Source organism: Macaca fascicularis, chromosome 15 (genome assembly GCF_037993035.2).
Source record: "Macaca fascicularis isolate 582-1 chromosome 15, T2T-MFA8v1.1".
NCBI classification, from domain to species: Eukaryota; Metazoa; Chordata; class Mammalia; order Primates; family Cercopithecidae; genus Macaca; species Macaca fascicularis.
The window spans coordinates 81,498,615-81,519,806 of record NC_088389.1 but is presented as its reverse complement, the minus strand read 5'-3'; the positions used below and the strand labels follow the sequence as shown (position 1 = coordinate 81,519,806).

Sequence of the window (21,192 nt, the reverse complement as noted above, 5' to 3'; positions counted from 1 at the left end):
GTGTGTTGGCCATAGTTTTAAAGAATATCCTATAAAATCAATAATAATTGCTTAAGTAGCTAAAATCAAAATATTATCCTAGGAAAGTTCAGCCATTTTTTTTCCTCTGCAAAGCAAGACTCCCAGTCTTCTCAAGCTAGAATATAATTTTCTTTTTTTTTTTGGTATGTAGAAATGAAGATTTTAGGAACTGCATTTTTCTGAGATGGAAATAAAATGCTTAGCAAAAAATATCTGCCAGTGATGACATATTTTGAAAACAAATGTATTTTCAGGTAACCATTAACAATATATAAATATCACATTAGTTGTATTTTAAAGCATACAGTTCGGTGGCATTTAGTGCATTCACAATATTGTTTAGCAGTGAACTTTAATTCAAAAGCATTTTCATCACCACTGAAGGAGACCCCATGCCCATTAACCAGTCAGTCTCTGTCTCCCCATTTGTCCCTTCTTCCAATTGCTGGCAACCGCTAATCTGCTTTCTGTTTCTATGGATTTACCTATTTTGAGTATTTCATATGAATAGACTCATACAATTTGTGACTTTTGTGTCTGACTTCTTTCACTTAGCATAATGTTTTCAAGATTCATCCACATTGGAGCCTGTGTCAGAAGTTCTTACTTTTTTATGGCTGAATAATATCCCTTTGTATATGTATACCACAATTTTTTTCTCCATTAATCCCTTGGTGGACATTTGGGTTCCTTCCCCATTTGGCTACTCTGAATAGTGCTGCTATGAACATTTGTATACCAGGGATTGTTTGAATACCTGTTTTCAATTCTTTTGGATATAAACCTATGAGTGTAATTGCTGGGCCATATGCTAATCTATGTTTGTTTTTTATTTTTCTGTTTTTTGTAGAGTCAGGGTCTCACTTTGTTGCCTAGGCTAGTCTTGAACTCCTGGCCTCAAGCGATCCTCTCATGTCAGCCTCCCAGAGTACTGGGATTATGGGCATGAGCAACAGTGCCCTGCTTTATGTTTAATTTTTAAGGAACTGCCAAACTTTTTTTTTTTTTTTTTTTTTTTTACAGTGGCTACACAGTTTTATACTGTTTGCAGTCTATGGGGGTTCTAATTTCCCCACATCCTCACCAACACTTGTTATGGTCTGTTTTTGTTTTTTTATTATTATGGCCAACATTGTAGGTTTTGATTTGCATTTTCTTAATGAGTAATGATGCTGACCATCTTTGCATGTGTTTCTTTGGCCATTTGTTTATCATCTTTGGAGAAATGTCTGTTTGTGTCCTTTACCTATTTTGAAAACTGTGTTGTTTATCTTTTTTCTTTGAGTTGTGATAGTTTTGTTTTTTTTTTTTTTAATTGAAACGGGGTCTTGCTCTGTTGCCCAGGTTGAAGTGCAGTGGTGTGATCTTGGCTCACTGCAACCTCTGCCTCCTGGTTTCAAGCAATTATCCTGCCTCAGCTTCCTGAGTAGCTGGGATTACAGGCATGTGCCACCATGCCTGGTTAATTTTTGTGGTTTTAGTAGAGACGGGGTTTCACCATGTTGCCAACACAAACTGGTCCTGAACTCCTGACTTCAAGTAATCCACCTGCCTCGGCCTCCCAAACTGCTGGGATTACAGGTATGAGCCTCCATGCCCGGCCATAGTTCTTTACATATTCTGGATGTTAGACATTTGCAAGAGTTTCCTCCCATTCCGTAGGCTGTATTTCCACTTTCTTGATAGTATCCTTTGATGCATGAATTTTTTTCATTTTAATGAAGTTCAGTTTGTTTATTCTTGTTGTAGCTTATGCTTTTGGTGTCATAATCTCAGAATCCGTAACAAAATCCCATAGTCAAAGATTTATCCTCATATTTTGTAGTTGTTTAATAGTTTTAACTCTTATATTTAGGTCTTTCATCTACTTTGAGTTAATTTTTTATATGTGGTGTGAAGTAGGGGGTCCAGTTTCATTTTTTACAGGTTGATATTCAGTTATCCCAAATAATAATTTCTGTAGGTTTAGAAAACAGGCTGTATGATTATGTGCAATAATTAATGAGATTGATTAATAAGATAAGAACTTGAATGTATCTGTGCTTAAGAAATCAGTCCAACAGGAAAGAGCATTGCGTATCATAAGTCAAGAGCAAATCAGAATGTTAAGGTCAGATATAATAGTTTAATCAAAAGTTGTGTAAGGTTTTCTTATCGGGTCTGTTTTAAAGAAATACAATAAACTTCAAGGCAATGTGGCAAAAGGTTTTGAATGTTAGTTACTTTGTGATTGATAATTAGGCACAAGAAACTCATACACTAAGATTGTAGCTCAGAGGACGTAAACTCATCTGTTAATTATCTGTAGGTGAGAGTGTGAAAAGTTTCAGAATAAGATTAACCTAAAACCTAATTCTTTGCTAAGTTAGAGCCCTGAAGCCTATGGTCAATTGTATTCCTCTTTTCTATGTCTTGAATGCTTCAGAGTCTGATGCAACATGACTTATAGATAGGTTTTGAGCAGTGACTCTTGATGCTCTAAAAGTACTAGGGCTTGGGACCAGGTAAACCATTATAGCTAAGTAAATAATATATGTGGAAAATGCTTTTAAACTATGGAGTTTTATAATATTAGTTACATGTAACTGAATCTGTGTGACCTTTTGTGCTGCTTTTGTTTTCCTTTGTTACTTCAATAAATATGCTGGGCACTGGAAGTAAAGTATTTAACAGAACACACGTGGCTCCTGGCCTCATAGAGCTTCAACTTATTGGAGAATGCAAATAGTAATCAATAAGCATACAGATATGTATTTCAAAATTGTGATTAATATGAAGATAAAGCTCTTCTGTGCCTTTCCATTTTTGTTTTCCCCTTATTCTTTCCACTTTTTCCCCTCTTTCCTGCCCTCCCCATATATCTAAAATATAGAAATGATTTACACATTTGTTTGCTGTATAATTAGCTTACACTGTAGGGGAGTGCGTATTTTGAGTGTGTGTGTGTGTGTGTGTGTATATATATATATTTGTTTCTCATTTCCTACTTCCCACAGCCCCTGTCTATTTTTGCTTTCTGTCTCTATGGATTTGCCTATTCTAGGTGCTTCTTATAAGTGGAATCATATAATATTTGTCTTTTTTGTATGTGAATTATTTCATTTACTATTTCTTCAAGATTTATCTTTGTTGAACCATGTGCCAGAAGTTCCTTACTTTTTAAGGCTGAATAATATTCCATTTTATGTATATACCACATTTTGTTTATTCAGCCATTGATGGATGTTTGGGTTTTTTCTATGTTCTAGTTTTTATATTTTTTATTTGTATTATAATTTGTATTTTGCTACAAAGTCAACAGGATTCTTTGCATCCTCCATAGGCACTTGAGTAAATGGCAAGTATATTTTGGAATTTTATTTTATAACTCTTGAGATTAACTTTCAATGTTTATCCCTTAGGTTATTTTCAGACATGAGTCCATATACATATGATATTTATTTTTTGAGGACATACATATATTGTTCTAAATTTATTTACTACTATAATTTGTTTCCATATATTTTGGGCACTATATATATATATAGTATTTGAAAATTTTCTTAAAGAATTATATAGGAAAACCTTGAGCGTTATAATCATTTGATTTTTTTGTGAAAAGATAGCGAAGTTATCTTCCGTAAGTCAATTCTGTCACACGAACTCATTCTATTTTATAGTATTTTTTTCTTTAGGGTAAATAACCTTAACATTGTTGGGTTTGAACATCTGAATTGAATGCTAATGACTAAATAATAAAATTTATTTTGAATGACAGGAAACTCATACAAAGGGTTTGCTTAGTCTGGAAAGTATTTTAGGCTTTAGAATAGTTTATTTTCAGTGTAGATTAGTTGCTTCTTAAGAAACTGTTCTGAAGAAAAGAATGATATTATATATAATCAAATGTGGGAATGTTATAGGTGAAGTTATCTTCAGGTATAAAAAGGTTTTAAATTTGGTAATATATTTTCCAATATTTGTAATTTTATCTAGGGAATATGAAAACCCTTGAGAGAAAAATTTTACTCTTAAAGAGATTCTTATGATGTTTTTAAAGGTAGTGAAACAGGATACATGAATAAGGATGTTCACTGCAGCAGCTTGGTAATAGTGAACAATTAGAAGCAATCTAAATGTCTCAGCGATTCATACAAATACATCATGATACAAATACATCATGATATATTAATATAATGTTATACTCTACTGCATTTAACATGTATAAACTAGATCTAAACTTAGAAATCACAAAGTGACACTATAATTTTTAGAAATCACAAATGACACTATATATTTTTGTAGATGTATATGTAGACATACACATTCGTAAAAATATAGTGACACATAACTACACACATATGTAGACATACACGTGTGTATGTACTCCATAGACACTATACACATACATACATACTATATATTTATATACTACATACATATATAGTATTAAAACATGAACCGGAAAGATAAACACCAAATTTAAGATACTGATTATTTCCAGGGAAGGAAGAAGATAGATTATTTTATGGGGCAATACTATTTACAAATTCATTCTTTCTCAAAAATAAAAGTGACACTGGCCATCAGAGAAATGCAAATCAAAACCACAATGAGATACCATCTCACACCAGTTAGAATGGCAATCATTAAAAAGTCAGGAAACAACAGGTGCTGGAGAGGATGTGGAGAAATAGGAACACTTTTACACTGTTGGTGGGATTGTAAACTAGTTCAACCATTATGGAAAACAGTATGGCGATTCCTCAAGGATCTAGAACTAGATGTACCATATGACCCAGCCATCCCATTACTGGGTATATACCCAAAGGATTATAAATTATGCTGCTATAAAGACACATGCACACGTATGTTTATTGCAGCACTATTCACAATAGCAAAGACTTGGAATCAACCCAAATGTCCATCAGTGACAGACTGGATTAAGAAAATGTGGCACATATACACCATGGAATACTATGCAGTCATAAAAATGGATGAGTTTGAGTCCTTTGTAGGGACTTGGATGCAGCTGGAATCCATCATTCTTAGCAAACTATCGCAAGAACAGAAAACCAAACACCGCATGTTCTCACTCATAGGTGGGAACTGAACAGTGAGATCACTCGGACTCAGGAAGGGGAACATCACACACGGGGGCCTATCATGGGGAGGGGGGAGGGGGGAGGGTTTGCATTGGGAGTTATACCTGATGTAAATGACGAGTTGATGGGTGCAGTACAGCAACATGGCACAAGTATACATATGTAACAAACCTGCACGTTATGCACATGTACCCTACAACTTAAAGTATAATAATAATAAATAAATTAAAAAAAAAAAAAAAAAATGAGATCACACATTATAAAAAAAAAAAAAAAAAAAAAAAAAAAATAAAAGTGACGAATTAAATATGGCATAATGTGAGTGTTTTAAAATCTAGCTGTTGTTACATTAATGTTGATTATATTATTCTCCATACTTTTTTAATGTTTGAAATATGCTTTCTATTTTTTTAAAGTATGTACTAAAGTAATAATTCTACTTCTAATTAAAAACACTAAAAGGAATCTTGTATAAGAGCACATATACAAGAATGCTCACTACAGCATTGTTTGTAATTATGAAAATTTGGAGACAACCAAAATAGCAGATGATGTAACTACATAGCTAAAAATCCAAAAAAAGCCATTTAATATAATATTTTGCCCAACTCCAAACCCAAAAGTCAGTTATAGATTGATTACAGTCTAAATGTGAAGGGTTAAGCAGTAAAGCTTTTAGAGGAAAACATAGGAGAACATCTTTGTGACTTTGTAGTAGACCAAGATTTATTCCTCTCCTCTCCTCTCCTCTCCTCACCTCTCCTCACCTCTCCTCTCCTCTCCTCTCCTCTCCTCTCCTCTCCTCTCCTCTCCTCTCCTCTCTCCTCCTCTGCCCTCCCCTCCCCTCCCCTCTCCTCCAACCTTCCCCTTTCCCTTCTCTCACGCCTCCCTTCCCCTTCCCGTCCCCTTCCACTCCCCTTCTCCTCCCCTTCTCCTCCTCTTCCACTCCCCCTTCCTCTTCCCTCCCCCCTCCCCTCCCCTCTCTTTTTGAAACAAGGTCTTAGTTTGTCACCCCGCTGGAGTGCAGTGGCACAATCTCAGCTCACTTCAGCCTCAACCTCCTGGGTTCAAGCAATTCTGCCACCTCAGCCCCCAAGTAGTTGGGACTACAGGTGCATGCCACCACGACTGACTACATTTTTTGTATTTTTGTAGAGATAGGGTTTTGCCATGTTGCCCAGGCTGGTCTCAAACTCCTGAGCTCAAGCAATCCATTGCTTTGGCCTCCTAAAGTTCTAGTGTGAGCTACTGCACCTGGCCAATTTCTTAAACCAGGCATAAAAAGCACTAAATAAAAATGAAAAATTGATAAATTGGCCTATGTTAAAACTGAGAACTTAATGTTCACTTAAAAATACCATTAAACGAATTAAAAGGCAACTTCCGAGTACAAAAAGATATTTTCAGTATATATGTCCAGGAAAGGAGTAGTACTCAGAATATATGAAGAATTCCTGTGACTAAATAAGAAAAGGACAGTCAACACAATAGAAAAATGAGCAAAATACTTGGACAGATATTTCACATAAGAGGACATCCAGGCCAGGCGCAGTGGCTCACGCCTGTAATCCCAGCACTTTAGGAGGCCGAGGCCGGTGGATCACGAGGTCAGGAGATCGAGACCATCCTGGCTAACACGGTGAAACCCCATCTCTACTAAAAATACAAAAAAAGAAAAATCAGTCAGGTGTGGTGGCGGGCGCCTGTAGTCCCAGCTACTCAGGAGAATGGCGTGAACCCAGGAGGCGGAGCTTACAGTGAAATGAGATCTCACCACTGCACTCCAGCCTGGGTGACAGAGTGAGACTCCGTCTCAAAAAAAAAAAAAAAAAAAAAAAGGACATCCAAATGGCCAATAAGCATATGAAAAAGTGTTCATCTTGATGTGTCTTCTTTTTCTAAGTTTTAAGTTGGAAGCTTACATCATTATGGATATTTCTTTTTTTCCAATTTAAGTATTGTATGTTGCAATATAGATAACCATCTAAGGATTGCTTTTGCTGTGCCTTACACATTTTGAAATGTATTTTAAATTTTTCTAAGTTCAAAATATTTCATAATTCCTCTTGGATTCTTCTTTGAAAGTAGAATTATTTAGAAGCATTATAGAAAAATGTTATTCAGTGAAACTTGTTAAAATTTGGTACAGAAGACTGTTCAGGACCATCATCATAGGTAGGGACCACTGCAATCGGATTTTGCAGTCGAGGAGAAAATTGGACTCAACTCCTAATATGCATGGGTAAGTGGGAATTTATAGCTAAGGTAGAGGAGGCCACTGGATTGGAAAATTACTAAGAGGAAACATCGGGGATAAGGGAGATTCTGGCTAAACTGACCTTATCAGGATTTTGACTGAAGACAGGCCAGGGTGATCAGATACCACCTAGGGGTTGGTGGAGGATGAGGAACCCAATTAGATATCAACCTTGATTTATATATTGTGGTGGAAGAGATTCTTGCTAAACTGACTTAGTGGAGTTCCTTGCTAAAACTGGATTTTACAAGGAAGTGCACAGATGGGCTTAGGAGAGGGTTCAGGAGTGTGACTAAAGATTGGTTAAGCAGAGCCTCTTTGTCAGAAATAAGTTCTTTTCTTTCAAATATTTTTGGATTTTGCAGACATCCTCCTGGTATTTATTTTTAATTTTATTATTCTAATGTGGTCATAGAAGATGCTTTGCATAATTTTAAAATGCTTTTAGCTTTATTGAGAATTGTTTTATGGCCCAGCATGTGGTCTTATCTTGGTGAATGTTCCATGGCACTTGAAAAGAATGTTTGTTTTGCTGTTCTTGGGTATGGAGTGTTTTACAAACATTCAGTTAGGTAAAGCTTTTTGATAGTGTTTTTCAGATGTTCTGTATCCTTACTTATGTCTGTCCACTTTTTCCATCAGTTACTGAGAGAGGTGTGTTAAAATCTCAGTTTAAATATTTTCAGTTTTTTAAAACACTTTTTTAGCACAGGTTTAGAGTATCATTTACTAGAGGCTTGTTTATCTCTACTCATTAGAGTGACCCTTCTGTGTTCTCTATTGAATGCCTCTGATGTTCAACTAAGATTCTCTCTTCTCTGACTGGTCACAACTCAAATGTATCCCAATCCTGTGTGGGAAATATTCTGGGAATGTTCTGTTTATAACTCCTGTTGTTCTTTGCCTGGCCTTGTGTTTCATACTATGATGCAAAAAAAGAAAAAAAGATTAGCCACATACTCAAAGGAATTCTTATGCAGATTTCTTTAGCTCTTTTCCACTGTAGATTCCTCCTCACTGGGTAGTATGCCTCACAAATTCTGGCTGTTTTAGACTTCCTAGACTCCAGTCTCTTGTTTCAACTCAATGAGACTGTCATGTTCTTCTTGGGACCCCTCTCCCTGTCTGGAAGGTGCTTCCAGGCAGAAATCGAGCTATCATTAAGGGCTCTATTTATTTACTTTCTCTCAGGGGTTACAATTCTGTGCTGCCTATTGTCCAGTGTCTGCATACAGTTGTTTCCTATCATTTGTCCAGTAAGAAATAGATTTTAAATTGTGGTCCTCATACCACAGTATAAGAAACACCAGTGTAAGTGAATAGTAAATCAGAGTCAGTAGATAGCCAGTGCTCATCCTGGTCAGGGGTACCAGGGCTCTGCCTCTGTCAGTTCCTCCCGCAAGCACCCACTAAGATGTGGTTTGCTGGTGCTTTTTTTGACTCAAGAACAAGGTGGTCCCTGATGTCTATACATATTTATTAAAAGTAGGGACTGTGTGTGTTCTTTCCAAAAGAAACAAGCTGTAAGTGTAAAGTATCTTTTAAGAAGCAAGAAATAACTTTTCCAACAACTGTAGCATTACCTTCTGTTGGGTTAGTGATCTGAGAGCCAAGGAAAACTAAGTTGAGTTAAGTTACACCTGCTTTTTCTTTGTGGGGCCATCTTGCTTCAGTATGTTCCACGTTCTTAAATAACAAATCAGGACCCTAATCCAAGCTTAATCATTGTGTGGTTGAGTGTATGTGTGTGCATGTGTATGTGTTCCTCCTATCAATCTGTAATGGACCTGGGAAGCTGCCAATATATATCATAAGATCCCAGTTTTTAAAATCCTTATGTGTGTGAATTGATGTTTATAATATATGAACAAAAAATGAAAGTATACACATCAAAGTATAATCATTATTTTTTTTTCCAAGAAGCATACTGAGTGAGGGGAAGGAGAGACTACCTAATTTTTACTTTAAATAACTTTTTATTGTTTTATTAATTATACCAATGATTACAACAGCTCAGTTGTTGAGTACATAAAAGTCTAGAACTAATTTATTTTCCTGGTAAATCATTCCTTTGATCATTGTGTAATGACTATCTTTATTTTTGATTTTTTCCTGTACATTTTATTTTCTTATGCTCCTGTTTTTTTAAAATTATACTTTAAGTTCTGGGATACATGTGCAGAATATGCAAGTTTGTTACATAGGTATACACGTGCCATGGTGGTTTTCTGCACCCATCAACCCATCATCTACGTTAAGTATTTCTCCTAATGCTATCCCTCCCCTAGTTCCCCATCCCCCAACAGGCCCCAGTGTGTGATGTTCCCCTTTCTATGTCCATATGTTCTCATTGTTCATCTCCCACTTATGAGTGAGAAAATGTGGTATTTGGTTTTCTGTTCTTGTGTTAGTTTGCTGAAAATGATGGTTTCCCGCTTCATCCATGTCCTGCTTCATCCATGTCCCTGCAAAGGACATGAACTCATCCTATTTTTTATGGCCGCATAGTATTCCATGGTGTATATATGCCACATTTTCTTTATCCAGTCTATCATTGATATGAGCATATGAGTTTGTTCCAAGGCTTTGCTATTGTGAACCAGTGCTGCAATAAACATACATGTGCATGTGTCTTTATAGTAGAATGATTTATAATCCTTTGGGTGTACCCAGTAATGGGATTGCTGGGTTAACTGGTACTTCTGGTTCTAGATCCTTGAGGAATGGTCACACTGTCTTCCACAATGGTTGAACTAATTTATACTTCCACCAACAGTATAAGAACATTCCTATTTCTCCACATCCTCTCCAGCATCTGTTGTTTCCCAACTTTTTAATGATCACCATTCTAACTGGCGTGAGATGGTATCTCATTGTGGTTTTGACTTATGCTCCTTTTTAAAAATGACTTTCTTGCCTTTGATTTGATACAGTTTTTTTTTTTCATTTCTCTTCTGACCTCCTCTAATTTTTATTTTTTTATATTTGTTTTTCATTCTTTAAATAATTATTCTTGAAATTATAACACATCATTTATTTGACAAAGTCTAAAGTTTATCATTAGCTGTATCCTCCTACAATACAAGGACCTTAAAATGTTTAACTCTGATCTCTTTGATGATCCAATATCATTTTGTTGTTGAGAATGTTACTTCTACCTTATTTTAGCTCTGTCTTCATTCAGATATTGTTATGATCACTTTAGATAATAAATGTTTATTTAATTCCTTGTATATATTTGTTAGTGTCTTTCTTCATCACTGCTTATTTTGTTCTATACCTTGCTTTTGTGTTTATTTTCTTTTAAAATATATTAATGATTTTTTCATCTAGGATCTATGAGTAGTAAACCTTGGCATGTGAAAGATATTAGTTATTTTTCTTCTGACTTTTCTTGTTGATAGGAGAATTCTGCTGTTATTGTAGAGACCTTTAGTTGTTAGAAATGTTTTCTTCTCAATCTGGTTGATTTAAAGATTGTCTCTATCTTTGGTGTCCTGAAGTTTCACTATGATATTTCTAAGTGTGAACAGTTTTATTTACTCTCCTTGCCATTTTTTGATGCTGTTTCAATCTGTTAATTCATGTCTTCATCAGTTGTCAAATCCTGAGGTATTAATATTTTGACTGTCATCTCCCATCTATGCTCCTTCCCCCAGTCTTTCAGTTCTCTCCTTGAATAATTTCTATTAAATGCTTTCTATACTTCTTATTCCAACATATTTTGTATACCTCTACTGTTTTCCTTCCTTTACCTCCTTCTGCTGTCTTCCATTTTATCAATTTGCATTAGCTTTTTCTACTTGCTATTGAACCCATCCATTGAGTTTAAATTTCTAGTATTATGTTATTATTATCAATTTTCATTGCTTTATTTTGTATTTTTAGATATATTATTTGATTCTTTTTTCCGTTTTATAAACCCCGTTCTTTTTTAACATATGTTTATCACTTGTTTATCTTTTTAAAAACATTTTAAAAACTTTAATAGTGAAAGTAATTTTGATTGTTCTGTTATCTCCATTTTATTGTTGTATATTATCCTATTTTGGGCAGTAGGATATTTAGATTGTCATTCCTGGCTTTGAACGTGTTTATATACTTATTATTGTCTTCATGCTCGACTTCAGAATTATTTTCTGTAGTGTCTTTTCTCCCATACATTTTCTTAGGTTGTGGAAGCCTCCCTTTAGGGATGATAGTATCTTCCTGAACCCTCCAGTATACTCCGGCCGTATGTCCAGTTTTTATACTATTTTTGATTGTTCATGTTTCTGCAAATTATATGGCTTAGTTTTGAACCTATTGATTTTGGCTTGGGATTCTGATATCGTGTGGTTGACTCTGTCCTGTCCCCATACTAGGGCTGGAGAACTATTTTAATGAAACTCTAACCAGATAAGCTCAGATATTCAGGTTTTCAATCAGCAGATTGTTATCTCCCAGTTTCCTGTAGTTAGCTCATTTTTGTCTGTCAGCCAGGTAGGGCCATGGGTCTAAATGTCCATCTGATATGGTTTGGATTTGTGTCCCCGCCCAAATTTCGTGTCGCATTGTAATCCCCAGTGGTGGAGGAGGGATCTGGTGAGAAGTGACTGGATCATGTGGGCGGACTTCCCCCTTGCTGTTCCGGTGATAATGAGTTCTCGTAAGATCTGGTTGTTTAAAAGTGTGTAGCACCTCCGCCTGTGCTCTCTTCCTCCTGCTCTAGCCACGTAAGACGTGCCTGCTTCCTGTTCCCCGTCTGCCATGAATGTAAGTTTCATGAGGCCTCCTCAGCCATGCTTCCTGTACAGCCTGTGGACCTGTGGTCAATTGAACCTCTTTTCTTTATAAATTACCTAGTCATAGGAGGTTTTTTTATAGCAAAGTGAAAATAGACTAATACACCATCCCTACTCAGGTCTCACATTCTGAGGTCCCCATGGGCAGTATTTGATCCTGGTCAAATACTCACCATGGTAGCTCAGTTCTGTTTTACTGGGAAGTCTTTTTGCCTTTATTTGGCATCTAGGAATTTACCATTCTTGTTTACAGTGTTATGTATTAACATTTTTCATTACTATTTTGCCTAGAATATCTGTGTGTTAGGACGTGGTTGAGCAGGGCGGGTGTGGTGGCTCATGCCTGTGATCCCAGCATTTGGGGAGGCCAAGATGAATAGGTTGTTTGAGTCTAATAGTTCAGCCTATGCAACTTGGTAAAACCCCGACTGTACAAAAAATTAGCTGGGCATGGTGGCACACACCTGTACTCCCAACTACTTGGGAGGCTGAGGTGGGAGGATCACCTGAGCCTGGGAGGTAGGGGCTGCAGTAAGCCGTGATTGTGCCACTGCACTTCAGCCTGGGTGACAGAGTGAGACTTTGTCTAAAAACAACCAAGAAGTGGTTGAGCAATTCAATACATAATTTTTTAAATTATATAGTCTGTATTTTAAGTGTTTAGCATGTTTATTGAGATAAAGTTAACAGAAATAACTTACTTAAAATATTTGATCTTCTAGGTTCTCAGTAAATTCAATTGTAATTTTTAGGATTTGTGCATATTATTTTTTTTTGTTTTATGGAGACAAGGGCTCAATTTTTTGCCCAGGCTGTAGTACAGCAATGAAATTATAGCTTACTGTAACCTTGAAGTCTTGGGCTGAATCAATCCTACTGCCTCAGCATCCCAAGTAGCTAGGACTATAGGTGTGCATAACCGTGATGGGCTAGTTGTTGTTGTTGTTGTTGTTGTCGTTATTGTAAAGACAGGGTCTCTCTGTGTTACCCAGGCTGGTCTTGAACTTCTGGTCTCAAGTGATCATCTTGCCTTGGCTCTCTAAAATTCTGGAATTACAGGTGTGAGCCACCGTGCCCAGCCTGTGAATATTATTGATGTATTTTTGCTTTCATTTTACTATTCTCCATTTTATATACTTTAAAATATCTTTACTGACTTGGTTTGATATATTATTTAAAATGTATTTAAATATATATGTTTGATATATCATTTTTTAAATAAAACAATATGGTTTTAAGTAAATGTTTATTGCTTTTTCATAGGATGAATCTTGAAGAAGAATTAGATGAACTTAAAGTACATATATCTATTGATAAGGAAGCAATACAAGAATTGAATAGATGTGTGGCAGAGAGAAGAGAAGGTAAATTTTCAGAAAATAAATACTTAACAGAGGAATTGTAAAATTATCTAATTCTTGATATATTAATTTCAATTTCTTTTAAGAATGTTACCCTTTTTATTCCTTTTTCCAACACTTTATTCATTGATAACTCGCTGATATTTTCATCATGAGAAAATTAAATAGAACATCTAAAAGTCAGCTTTATAATTTATTTAAAAATCTAGGGAGAAGGCACAGCAAGATGGCCAAATGGAAGACTTTACCCTGTGGGAACTCCAAATTTAACAACTATCTATACACACAAAAAAACACATACATAAGAATCAGAAATCAGGTGATCACTCACAGTACCTGGTTTTAACTTCAAATGGCCGAAAGAGGCACTGAAGAGGGTAGGAAAGATAGTCTTAAATTACCAATGCCACCCTTCCCTGATCTCCTAGCAGTGGCCATGTGACATGGAGAGAGAATTGTGCACTTGGGGGAGGGAGAACGCAGTGACTGTTGGACTTTGCATTGAACTCAGTCTTGCCCTGTCATAGCAGAGAGCAAAACCGGGCCAAATGTATCTGATGCCTGCCCACAGAAAGAGCATTTAGACCAGACCTGTCCAGAGGACAATCACCCATCTCAGTGGTTGGAACCTGAGTTCGGGCAAGCCTCGTCACCACAGGATTCTGGGGCTCTACATAAACTTAAAAGATAGTCTAGGCCACAATGACTTCAACTCCTAGGCAAGCCCTAGTGCTGAGTTGGGCTCAGAGCCAGTGGACTTGGGTGGCATGTGACCTCCTGAGACACGAGCCAGGGCAGCTCATGGGGTATTTGTGCCACTGCTCTCCCAACCCTAGGCAGCACAGCTCATGACTCTGAAAGGAACCCCTTCTATCTGCTTGAGGAGGAGAGAAGAAAGAGTAAAGAAGTCTTTGTCTTGCATCTTGGACACCAGCTCAGCCACAGTAGTATAGGGCACTAGTTAGATTTATGAGACCCTTATTCTAGGCCCTAGCTCCTGGATCACATTTCTGGACACATCCTGGGCTAGAAACGAACATGGTGCCTTAAAGGCAAGGATGCAGTCCTGGCAGGATCTATTACCTACTGATTGAAGAGCACTTGGGCCCTAAATAACCAGCAGCAATACCCAGATGGTACACTGTGGGTTCTGGCGGAGAATCTGAGATGTGCTGGATTCAGGTGAAACCCAGTGCATCCCCAGCTGTGGTGGCTGTGAAACACCTGCATGAGAAAAGCAGAGGGAAAAGTAAAGGGTAATTTGTCTTACACCTTAGGTACCAGCTCATCCACAATGAGAACACCAAGCAGCTTGTGGGGTCATTGATTCCAGGCCTTGGCTCTTAGTTGGCATTTCTAGACCTGCTCTGGGCCAGAGGGAAGCCCACTGCCCTGAAAAGTGAGTCTCAGGCCTGGCAGCATTTGTGACAAGCTGACTGAAGAGCCCTTGGGCCTTAAGGAACATTGGCAGTGGCTTGGTAGTGTTCCCTATAGGACTGTGGTGGTGACCACAGGGAGAGACTGTTTTGCCTGTAGAAAGGGAAGGGAAGAGTGGGAAGGACTGTGTCTGGTGGTTTGAGTGCCAGCTCAGCTGCAGTAGACTAGAACACCAGGTGGATTTCTAAGGTTTTTTACTCTACTCCCTGGCTCCTAGATGGCATCTCTGGACCCACCCAGGGCCTGAGGAATCCTGCTACCCTGAAGGGAATGACAAGTCTGACTGGCTTCACAATCTGCTCTTTGCAGAGCCCTAGGGCTTTGAGCAAACATAGGTGGTAGCCAGATAGTGGTTACAGTGGGCCTTCTGTGAGACTCAGGGATATACTGGTGTCAGTTCTGACCCAGCATAGTCCCAGTGGTCATGGCCACAGGGGTGCATTTGTCACTCCATCCCCAGCTCCAGAAGGCTCAGCAAAGAGAGATAGACTCTGTTTGGAAGAAAGGAAAGAGGACAAGAGTCTCTGCCTGGTAATCCAGAGAATTCTTCAGGATCTTATCCAAGACTGCCCAGGAATTAGTTCTAGAAGTCTTCAAGAACCCCAGTGTTACTGGGCTTGGGGTGCCCACTAATGCAGATATGGACTAGATCACAACACCCAAGTCCTTTCAAATACCTGGAAGTTTTGGGCTGAATCAATCCTACTGCCCCAGCATCTTTGTACCCGTCTTCTCAAGAAGATTGGGTACAAACAAGCCCAGACTGCAAAGACTAAAATAAATACCTAACTTTTGAATTCCCAGACACCAGCAAACATCCAAAGGATCAAGGCTATCCAAGTTATAGGTTACGCTTTGTGTCCCCAAGCCAAACTCATCTTGAATTATAATCCCCATAATCTCCACATGTCAAAGGAGAGACCAGGTGGAGGTAATTGAATCATGGGGGTGGTTCCCCCCATGCTGTTCTCATGATAGTGAGTGAGTTCTCATGAAATCTGATGGTTTTGTAAGGCACTTTTTCCCTCTTCGCTCGGCACTTCTCCCTCCTGCCGCCTTGAGAAGAAGGTGCCTTGCTTTCCCTTCACCTTCCACCATGATTGTTAGTTTCCAGAGGCCTCCCCAGCCATGCTGAGCTGTGAGTCAGTTAAATCTCTTTCTTTTGTTACTCAGTCTTGAGCAGTTCCTTATAGAAGTATGAAAACAGGCAAATACACCAAGAAAACATGACTTCATCAAACAAACTAAATAAGGCACCTGGGATCAATACTGCAGAAACAGATATGTAGTCTTTCAGACAGAGAATTCCAAATTTTTTTTTTTGAGTTTTGAGGAAACTCAAAGAAATTCAAGATAACATGGAGAAGGATTTCAGAATTCTATCAGAGAAATTTAATAAAGTGATTGAAAAAATAAAAAACAATTGAGCAGAAATTATGGAATGAAAAATGTATTGGAGTTGCCTCATAGCAGAATTGATCAAGCAGAAGAAGGTATTAGTGAGCTTGAAGTCAGGCTGTTTGAAAATACACAGTCAGGGCAGGTGTGGTGGCTCATGCCTGTAATCCCAGCACTTTAGGAGACTGAGGTGGGAGGATCATCTAAGGTCAGGAATTCCAGATGAGCCTGGCCAATATGGTGGAACCCTGTCTCTACTAAAAATATAAACATTAGCCAGGCATGGTGGTACATGCCTGTGATCCCATCTACCTGGGAGGCTGAGGCAGGGGAATAGCTTGACCCCGCGAGGCGGAGGTTGGAAAAAAAAAAAAAAAAAAGGAAACTATAGTTAAATATCCCTGATGAACATTGATGCAAAAAACCTCTGCAAGATACTAGCAATCTGAATTCAACAACACATTAGAAAATCAGTCATCATAACCAAGTGGGATTTATCCAAGGGTTGCCAGGATGGTTCAACATTTGCACATTAATCAATGTGATACATATTATCAACAGAATGAAGGACAAAAACCATATGATCATTTCAATTAGTCCTGAAAAAGCATTCAGTAAAATTCAACATTCTTTTCATGAGATAATCTCTTTAAAAACTGGTTTATTGGAACAAACATATATCAGGATAATAAAAGGCATAGCTGTTATCATACTGAATCAGGAAAAACTGAAAGCTTTTCCTTAAAGATTTGGAACATGACCACAATGCCTACTGTCACCACTATTGTTCAACATAGTACTGGATGTCCTAGTTAGGGCAGTCACACAAGAGAAAGAAAGGGCATCCAAATTAGGAAGAAGTCAAATTATCTTTATTTGCCAATGATATGATCTTATATTTGGAAAAACTTAAAATTCCATAAAAAACTATTAGAAAGGATGAACAAATTCAGTGAAGTTGGAGGATACAAAATCAACCTACAAAAATCAGTATCATTTCTATATGCCAATGGCAAATAATCTGAAAAAGAAATCAAGAAAGCTAATTCAGTTTGCAGTAGCTACACACAAAACTCAGTACCTAGGATTTGACCAGAGAAGTGAAAAATCTTCCTACAATGAAAGCCACAGAACATTGATGAAAGAAATTGAAGAGGACACAAAAAAATGGAAAGACATCCCCTCTTAATGGATTATAAAAATCAATATTGTTAAAATGACCATATTACCTTAAGTAATGTACAGCTGTGCGAGCCCTGTAAAAATACCAATGTCATTCTTCACAGAAATAGAAAAAACAATCCTAAAATTTATATAGAATAGAAGAGACCCAGAATAGCCAAAGCTATTGTAAGCAAAAAGAACAAAACTAGAGGAATCACATTTCTTAAATTGTACTATAAAGCTGTAGTAACTAAAACAGCATGAAAATTGACACATAGACCAATGGAACCTCACAGACAACTCAGAAATATATTCGTACATCCATATAAACTAATTGTTGATGGAGTTGCCAAGAACATACATTGGGAAAAGAACAGTCTCTTCAATAAATTCTGCTGGGAAAACTAGATATCCATGGGCATAAGAATGAAACTAGTTCCCTATCTCTTGCCATATGCAAAAATTAAATCACAATGGATTAAACACTTAAATCTCAGACTTCAAACTATGAAACTACTAAAAGAAAACATTGGGGAAAGTCTCCAGGATGTTGGACTGAGCAAGGATCTTTTGAGTAATATCCTACAAGCACAGGCAACCAAAGCAAAAATGAACATATGGGATTACATCAAGCTGAAAAGCTTCTGGACAGCAAGGGAACAATCAACAAATCAAAGAGAAAACTCACAGAGTAGGAGACAATATTTGCAAACTACCCATCTAACAAAGGATTAATAACCAGAATATATAAGCAGCTAAAAACCACTCTGTAGGAAAAAAATTAATAATCCAATTAAAAAATGGGCCAAAGCTATGAGTAGACTTTTCTCAAAAGAAGACATACCATTTGCAAATAGATATATGGAAATATGCTCAACATTACTGATCATCAGAGAATAAAAATCAAAACTAACATGAGATATCATCTCATCCCAGCCTGAATGGCTCTTACCCACAAGACAGGCAATAACAAATGCTGATAAAGATGTGGGTAAAAAGGGAACTCTCATACATTGTTGGTAGGAATGTAAATTAGTACAACTACTATGGAGAACAGTTTGGAAGTGACTCTAACAATTAGAAATAGGCTGCGTGCAGTGGCTCACACCTATAATCCCACACTTTGGGAGGCTGAGGTGGGTGGATCACTTGAAGTCAGGAGTTTGAGACCAGCCTGGCCAACATGGTGAAACTCCGTCTCTCCCAAAAATACAAAATTAGAGGGGTGTGGTGGCGCACACACCTGTAATCCCAGTTACTTTGGAGGCTGAGACAGGAGAATCACTTGAACCCAGGAGTCGGAGGTTGTCCTGAGCCAAGATTGTGCCATTGCACTCCAGCCTGGGTGACAGAGTGAGACTCCGTCTCAGGGAGAAAAAAAAAAAAAATGGAAATAGAACTGTGATATGATCTAGCTATCACACTGCTAGGTATGTACCCAAAAGAAAGGAAATCAGTATATTGAAGAGATATCTGCATTTCCATGTTTATTTTAGCATTATTCATAATAGCCAAAATTTGGAAGCAACCCAAATGTTCATCAACAGATGAATGGATAAAACAAATGTGGTGCAAACACACAATGGTGTACTATTCAGCCATAAAAGAATTGAAATCCTGTCATTTGCAACAACGTGAATGAAATTGGAGGTCGTTGTGTTAAGTGAAATAAGCCAGGTACAGAAAGACAAACTTTACATGTTCTCACTTATTGGTGGGAGCTAAAAATTAAAACAATTGAACTCATGGAGTTAGAGAGTAGAAGGATGGTCACCAGAGCCTGGGAAGGGTAGTTGGAGGAAGTGGGAATAATTAATGGATTACAAAAAAAATAGTTGGAAAGAACAAATAAGACCTGGTATTTGCTAGCATGATAGGGTGACTGTATTAAAAAATAAGTTAATTGTTGGATTGTCTGTAATGTAAAAGTTAAGTGCTTGAGGTGATGGATGCCCCATTTACCCTGATATGATTATTATGCATTGCCTGTGTGTTTCACATGTCATCTACCCTATAGATACATCTACCATGTCCCCACACACAAAAATTCTAGAGATATTTTATAAGGATAAATGGTACTCATTTTTATTATTCATTGATAAAGTTTTCCTAGTTTTGTTTGTTTACAGTTTTGTAGGTACTATAGTGTTATGCTCAGTATCAATAATTCACTAACATTTTGGTTAGGCATTACATTTTTTGGGAAATCATTTAACTCTCATCTGTTTTCCTGGAATCAAAATCTTAGAGTTAGAAGGAAACTTGGAGATCTTCAGATCTGCAACCTCCCTGACAGCTAGCTTAAATATGGCCAGTAACGGGGAATGTGTCACTGCTCAAATTGCAAGAGGATTATCTCTTTATTAAAGATAACTGTATTTCGTATGTAACTTCAGTACCTAATTAGAAAAATTAGAGATTGATATGACAGGATTTTTTGTTGTTTAACTTGCTGCATTCTAACCACTGTAGAATGTGGCAGGTTTTGACAATTTATACTTAATAATTAGTTTTCATATACCCCTCACTTGGCTTTTGTCCCAATTACTCTTGTTGCTCCAATTGCTCACGCTCAGGTTACTGGTAAGCTTTTAAGGCCAATATTTGAACCCCTCCATTTAACACCTTTAATTTTCATCATATTTCAAGCTTATCTCTTTATCAACTTCTGAATCACATTGTCATATTTTATGCCCTACTCTTGCTGTTATCTTCCTGTCTCTTTCAGTGGAGCATCTTTTCATTTACCTCTTAGTAATTAGAGTTTGCTAAGACTTTATCCTTGGTTTACTTTTCAAAACCAATGACTTTATTGTTTTTTGAAAAGTTATACATACTTACATTCAAGCAGTAAGAAAGAATAAAAAGAAGAAAGCAAAGAAAAAACTAGTTCACATGTTAGAGATAAAAATTTTTAATATTATCATATAACCATCTCTTAATGGCCAGATACAGAGAAGACTAGATGGGTAGATTAATTATATAAAAAGAGTGTCATATTTTTGAAAAAGAGATTTACATTTATTATATTTATTTGGAGCCAACTAAATGAAGAGAAACAGAAGTAAATGTAAATGAGGTGTTAAACTTTAAATAAATGTTTTCTCTGCTTCAAAAGAATTAATTTCTTTAAGATTAAAAGAAAGGTTACAAAAAGAAATTGACACCTTGCTATGCAAGATGGAAAACCCAGCATTTTTACAAAACTTGTTTGTAAAAGTTTTTTGTTTCCTCTACATCTTGAGTTTTGTTCATTCAATTTCTTTGTAAAAATTTTACCAAAGTCTATAACTTTATATATTACAAGAATAATTTCCTCAGCTTTAAAGTCTTGTCTCTCAATATAACGAATTCGGTACTCATCACATTTTTAAAAGCCATGGCTTTTCTATTTATGAATTGTTTATTTTCATATATTTCTTGGTTAGCCAGATAAAATTGAAAGTATTACCAGGCGAGGTGGCTCACGCCTGTAATCCTAGCACTTTGGGAGGCCGAGGCAGGTGGATCACCTGAGGTCAGGAGTTCGAGACCAACCTGGTCAACATGGCGAAACCCCATCTCTACTAAAAATACAAAAATTAGCCGGGCGTAGTGTTGTGCACCTGTAATCCCAGCTATCCAGGAGTCTGAGACTGGATAGTCCCTTGAACCCAGGGGGCAGAGGTTGCAGTGAGCCGATATTG

At 37.1% G+C, this 21,192-nt stretch overlaps 1 protein-coding gene across 13 annotated transcripts in view; it reads left to right on the top strand.

Annotated features, from left to right (window-relative positions):
- Nucleotides 1-21,192, top strand: part of CNTLN (centlein) — a 369,520-nt gene that overhangs the window by 216,953 nt on the left and 131,375 nt on the right. For all 13 annotated transcript variants that reach the window (XR_012424673.1, XR_012424675.1, XR_012424672.1 and 10 more), the window contains one exon: nt 13,410-13,510. Coding sequence is in view for 8 of the 13 variants with exons in the window: in XM_074017428.1 (XP_073873529.1) it covers nt 13,410-13,510 (101 nt within the window). In the remaining 5 variants the exon portion in view is untranslated. The remainder of the gene's footprint in view (nt 1-13,409; nt 13,511-21,192) is intronic.